The sequence below is a fragment of the Panicum virgatum genome, chromosome 5K (assembly GCF_016808335.1).
Source record: "Panicum virgatum strain AP13 chromosome 5K, P.virgatum_v5, whole genome shotgun sequence".
NCBI classification, from domain to species: domain Eukaryota; kingdom Viridiplantae; phylum Streptophyta; class Magnoliopsida; order Poales; family Poaceae; genus Panicum; species Panicum virgatum.
The window spans coordinates 49181947-49188088 of NC_053140.1; the positions used below are offsets into that span (position 1 = coordinate 49181947).

A 6142-nucleotide genomic window follows, 5' to 3' on the forward strand; every position below is an offset into this window, starting at 1 on the left:
ACAGCACACATTCGCAAGACTCGCCAAACGCTTTGCCGCTGTCCCGAAATCCTCCTTCTCCTTCCTCGCCGTCGCGGCCTCCTCCCCTAATCCAACCCTTCCCTCCATCAATCTCCCTCATCGGCATGGCGTCCGACACCGAGGGCATCGCCGCCCTCTTCTCCATGTACAACGACGACGAGGAAGAGGAGGAGGACGCCGACGAGCCCAACCCCCCTTCCCCGGCGCCGTCCGCCGCCGCCGCCGCGGCGCACGCCGTCACTTCCCCATCGCCGCTGCCCTCCCAGGCCGGGGGCGAGGATCCCAACCCTTCCATGGCGCCTCGGTCGCCTTCCCTCCCCGAGGAGTCGGCGGGCCGCAAAACCCTAGCGAGCCCCCACCCTTCCCCGGCGCGGGGGCAGCTTCCGCCGCTGCCCTCGCAACGCTCTTCGTCTCCCTTTGCGGTCTCTTCCCCGTCCCCGCTGCGGGCCCCATCCTCCGCGCTGCCGCCCGACCTGCCGCGTCCTCCGCGGCGAGGGGCGCTTGCAATCGTGGACTATGCGCACGACGAGATGGCCATGTCGCCCGAGCAGGAGGTAGAGCCGGTGAAGTATGTGTTCCGTACTGCTGCTCGCGACCTGCTGATTTTCTGAATTGATGTTGTTAGTGTGGCTTGGGTGCAGGATGGGGAGATCATGAGCGGTGCACTCAGATCTGGCTCAGATGCTCAGCCTGCTGAGGGTAAGTTCTAACTGTTCATGCTTATTACTTTTCATGCATTGTGTAATTGTGGTAACTGTGACCATACATTGCTAAATTATAATGCAACTAAAATAAATTTGGTCCAATCTCCACACAAATTTTGTTGCGCAGAACTAAGGATTTCTATCTGACATGTTCTTTATGTTCTTCTGCATTTCTCCTTATGGTTATAGTACCAATTTTTACTTCCATGTGAATATCATGCATAGTAGGCGTGCTATAATACACCTGCCATGGCACATGGCCTAGTAATGAGACACAATTGCTAGAGTTGTTCAATTAGCTCGAATGCATGATGATGTCACCTTACCTGCCTTAATTGCAACTGGTCATATACTTGGTACTTATTTTGAAATCATTAGGTGAAACCAGTTGATAGAATGTTTGACTGTCTATGCCATGCCTTGATATGGGTATTGTGCAATTATATTTAGTATCCTTGGCTTCTTACACTTTGGTCTGCTTGATCTTGACGGTTTCTAATGTTACACAAAGATGTGATTAATTTTAATGTAGGAAGGGTTGCAATCTCTTGCGTGGCATCACAATGAAAGAAAATAAAATTCTATGATAGCCAACTAGATCTAGTGGACTGTTGGGTAGTAGCGTGGCATTGTAATGAAAGAAATGACAGATTTTATGGTAATAACTAGATTTAGTATTACCATTGCGGTTAAATCTTATTGCAACCTTTTAGTTAGATGAGACACCTTGATCTGTTTTCCGGATGTATAAATTTTGCTAGGAAATCTGTTGCACATCTTGTACAATGAGTGAATTTTGACATTTTGGTGCATTTGTTGAGACCTCTAAAGAGCATTCTTTCAAAACACAAACCAATAATGTAGGTTCTTTAGCCTTAGCCAGAGTACCTTGGTTAAGTCAATTTTGTAAAGCTGTGATTGTTTTTAACTGCTGGAAGTGCATTGTTGATCTCAGGAAGTTGTGAAATTGAATTGGTGTCATTCCAGAGGCAAGCATATGCCATATGCTTTCTAAAATTTGCATTTATTTTTATTATTTTTTACAATGATTTACTGTTGTGAAGCAAAAAAAATATGTGCATTCCCATTCTTTGATACATCATTTATTGGAATGCTATGCCGCTGACCACATAGCTATAGTTCTTGATATTTTTGTTTCTTTAACTATATCTGATGCTTGATCCTTGATGTGTATAGTCCTGACCTCTGTAGAAAAAATGTGTAGAGCAGCTTTCCATTCCTGATTGGAGCAATTTTGTAATTGTATTGTCAATTGTCAAACATCGATCAGATTATCTCATATAATGCCGTTCTCTTTTCTAGGGAATCATGAAGAACGAACTCCCTCAGGTACAGTTCATATTATGACCTCAAATACTCAAGCAGAAATGTCTCAGAATCCTGATGCGCCTGAGCAGAACCAAGTAGGGACGAACATGGCAGTAGATGTAACTAGAGCAGAAATTGAAGATGCCCAGATGGAGGAAACTACTGATGTTTCAACTAATGGTGAAAATGATGATCCATTGAGTCATTTCCTTCCTCCACCCGTGACTAGAAAATGCTCTGCAGCATTACAGGTACTTTGATCAAACTATTATAACACCTGTTTTTCATCATAAACAGCGTAGTCATATTTTCATACAGATCATCTTTTTATTATTGTGTTAGATGAACTCCATTACTTTAAAATGGATGAAACTATCTGCTGGCATCTGATAAGAAGGCAAAGCTGAACATCTCTATCAGACATTTATACACCTGCATCTGCTATCAGGACATTATTGAGAAAAGACTGTCCTATGTGATAGTTCTACCTCATCAGTTCATCTATTCTAATGCTTGAAGGCCCTCCTATTCTTTTTTTCTTCTGTCATCTGCCTCTCTTTCCAAGTTTTATGAACTGTTGGCATTATTTGTTCTCATGTAAGATCTGCGCTAGGAATGCATCATTCTGTCATTATGCACCTTAATACTTATTCATGGGTTGGTTCTTACCGCAAATATCTACTTAGAACTCATTCTACTGTTGTACTTTTCTTTTGTGCAGCAAAAAATTAACAGATTCCTTGCGTACAAAAGAGCTGGAAAGAGCTTTAACGCTGAAGTGCGCAACAAGAAGGATTACAGAAATCCTGACTTCTTGCAGCATGCTGTGCGGTATCAAGAAATTGATCAGATAGGAACCTGTTTCAGCAAGGATGTCTTTGATCCTTACGGGTATGACAAAGCTGACTACTATGATGAGATAGGTATGTGTTTTTAACTTTTTATTCAATATACTATCCTCTTGGGTTATGTATTGCTGTTTCCTAGATAATTCTGTGTTAGAAAAAAGCTTTACTTTAATGGCTAAATAGTAAAAATAGTCAATTAGGAAATAAGATTATTAAATATCCCATTGTTCTACCTATGTAGAATGTTGTTTTGAGAACTTGTTAAGGGTGCATGCTTGCCTCGAACTTTTGACTAAAATGCACCATAGAAGCCCAACTAGCTATTCAGGACTTTATTGTATGCACTAACGTTCTCTCCAGCTCGCTGGAGAACTGTGCATTTCAAAAAATAAGATTCATATATATACCCTCTCACCCCAACCTAACCCAACCCTACCTGCTTGGACCTAGAAAACATGGCCCACATTTAACTAGTCAAAAACCTGGCGTCCAAAGGCTGGTAAGCTCCTTGGCTTCACATCCCTAGATGATATTAAAGTTAGGCGATGCCCCTTCAAACACACAACCATTCCTATGTCTCCATATCGACCATGCCACCAGCAATTACAAGCACCAAATTGGATGGGTGGGCAGAGTACGGAATGGTCTGCTGAATACAGTTATGTCTGCTTTGTTGACATAACTGTACATTCATGGTATTCATGGTATTCCAATCTTGACCAAGTGTTCTATTTGAGTGCAGAAACTGACATGAAGCGAGAAATTGAGAGGAAGGAACAGGAAAGGAAAAAAAGCCCAAAAGTTGAATTTATTCCTGGAGGAGTACAACCTCCAATTGGTGCATCAATGCCAAAGATTCCAGGTATAGTGAACGTGAAGCAGTTGCATGTTATGTTTTGGCAGATTATCATCACTTGCCCCACAATTATTTATTTGATAATATTGACATTTGTTATATACTCAGCTTTAGCTGGTGTTGCGACACTTCCGGTACCTGCAGAAGGTGTAAAAAAGGAGACTAGGCCAAACAAGAAGTCAAAGTGGGATAAGGTGTTTAATCAACCACTCAATGCATTTATCCTTGTTTTGAATGTTGATCTTCAAGGCTGACTTGTGTTTTGCTACTATTTGTTAGGTTGATGGGGATGTTAAGAACCCTGCAGTTCCTATTGGGCACAACAATTTATCAGCAACAGTTTCTTCAGCACTTTTGACTTCTGCTGCTAATGTTGGTGCTGGATATGCTGCTTTTGCGTAAGTTCTGTTGTTTCAACATGACTGACCTTTGAACTTATTTGCTTGGAAAATCTGTTGCAATTATACCAGCACCTACATTGGCTAACATCAATTTCTGTCACCAATTCTTTCTTTTTTTTCTATGATTCAATTAAGTGCCTGCTTGCAATTAAGTGACCATGTTTGAATGAATAAAACAATGTTTGGATTTGATGTTACAACCGAGAAACCCTAATTGACAAAATTACCACAGCTAGAAGTATATATGATTGCTATCCACTGCCATTGAAGCCATATTTCGTAAGTCGAATATGCCGAACTGACAGCATTAGACCAAAAATTAGCATAAACTGGTAAAAACAAACTAAGGAATGAGAAAAGGTTGGCAAAAAAACCCTGATAAACATGGATGGTAGAATAAAAAAGAGTAAAGTCCATCACCGGTCCTTAAACTTGTTCGGTTGTGTCATCCCGGTCCCTAAACTTGCAAATCGACCGTTTAGGTCCTCAAACTTGTTCGGTTGTGTCATCTCAGTCCCTAAATTTATAAATCACCCGTTTAAGTCCCCAAACTTGTTCAGTTGTGTCATCCCGGTCACTAAACTTGGTTTTGAGTTTCAGCTGGGTCAAAACAGGGTGATCTAAAAACTCTATATTAAAAAATAATTTATAACTTTTTCATATGAACTCGAATGATGAAAAATTTTATGTCAAAATTATAGACCACGACACGGTCTACAACTTTATAGTTGAAAAGTATTTTATTTGGAGTCGTTTAGTATCCCAAATTTTAATTTCAAATTTTAAATTTCAAAATCTATAGACTTGCAGCAATATTTTGGGACCCTAAACAATTTTAATTCAGAAACTTTTCAACTGCGAAGTTATAGATCGCGTTGAGAGCTACAATTTTGATATAAAGTTTGTCTTTATTCGAGTTTATATGAAAAGTTATAAATTATTTTTTTGATATAGAATTTTTAGATCGTTTTGTTTTAGCATGGATGAGACTCAAAATTAAGTTTAGGGACCGGGTTAACACAATTGAACAAGTTTGAGGACCTAAACGGGTGATTTCTAAGTTTATGGACTGTGATGAACTGATGATATAACCAAACAATTTGACCGAGATAACTCAGATGAACAAATTTGAGGACCTAAACGGTCAATTTGCAAGTTTAGGGACCGGGATGACACAACGGTACAAGTTTAGGGACCACTGAGGGACTTTAGTCAATAAAAAATAATGGTATGCTTAGCGGCAAAAGAAAAATTTCCTATCCTGTAATAGTAATGTATAATGATGACTAAAACACTGAAGGGATAGCGATATATTTGGTGGATCTGATTGTATCACCATGCAAATTGACATGATAGCAATGTGCAAGATCGTTTACAGGAACTGTCTTGTTCTATTACAGTTGTTCCACGATAACATCCCATTTTTATTTTTCAGGCAACAAAAGAGAAAAGAAGCTGAAGAGAAGAGAGGTGATTACAAGTCAGACAGAAGATCTTAGTGCTGCCTTTTCTTTTACATCTGAGCCATCAGTGTACCATTGAGATTTTTGACATAGTTTTGTAATGTGGTTGAGGAAAAAGAAATCAGCATCGATCCAGAGTTGTATTCTAGAAAGGGTTCCTTGTATACACCAGCCGGAAACTAAATATTTTATAAGCCAAGAAAAAGAAAGAAAACTGACTGCAATCTTGCCCGCCTATTACAGCCGGTAGTAATGTTTGGGTTTCTCAATTGTTAGCTAGTATCTGCAAGCCAAAGAGTTAAACGCTTACCATGACTGATAATCAAATTGCCTGCATTACGCAGAAATCGGTGTGGTTCTTCACTCGCCAACTCCACGTGGCATTTCAGGTCTGCTGCTGCAGTCTGCGCCCTGTGATAGCCGGTAACTTATGTGCCATGCCTCAAGTGTTCATCCCTCTGCTCCTGCTCGTATGATCGTATCAATCTCACCTTCGTAGGTGGCGCTTCAATCATCATCT

The 6142-nt window shown here is 40.5% G+C and overlaps 1 protein-coding gene across 1 annotated transcript; it reads left to right on the top strand.

Annotated features, from left to right (window-relative positions):
- LOC120708117 lies at positions 1–5857 on the top strand. The gene is made up of 8 exons (XM_039993230.1): positions 1–575; positions 663–720; positions 2049–2305; positions 2776–2977; positions 3645–3764; positions 3867–3952; positions 4038–4156; positions 5595–5857. The coding sequence occupies exons 1-8, from the start codon at positions 126–128 to the stop codon at positions 5656–5658; spliced, it is 1356 nt and encodes a 451-aa protein (XP_039849164.1). The 5' UTR covers positions 1–125; the 3' UTR covers positions 5659–5857.
- The last annotated feature ends 285 nt before the right edge of the window (positions 5858–6142 follow it).

Excerpts from the sequence above, each read along its gene's own strand:
- LOC120708117 (XM_039993230.1), top strand. The coding sequence starts at position 126 with ATGGCGTCCGACACCGAGGGCATCGCCGCCCTCTTCTCCATGTACAAC. Across the intron at positions 721-2,048 it reads AGATGCTCAGCCTGCTGAGG|GGAATCATGAAGAACGAACT; the intron begins GTAAGTTCTAAC and ends TCTCTTTTCTAG. Across the intron at positions 3,765-3,866 it reads ATCAATGCCAAAGATTCCAG|CTTTAGCTGGTGTTGCGACA; the intron begins GTATAGTGAACG and ends TTATATACTCAG.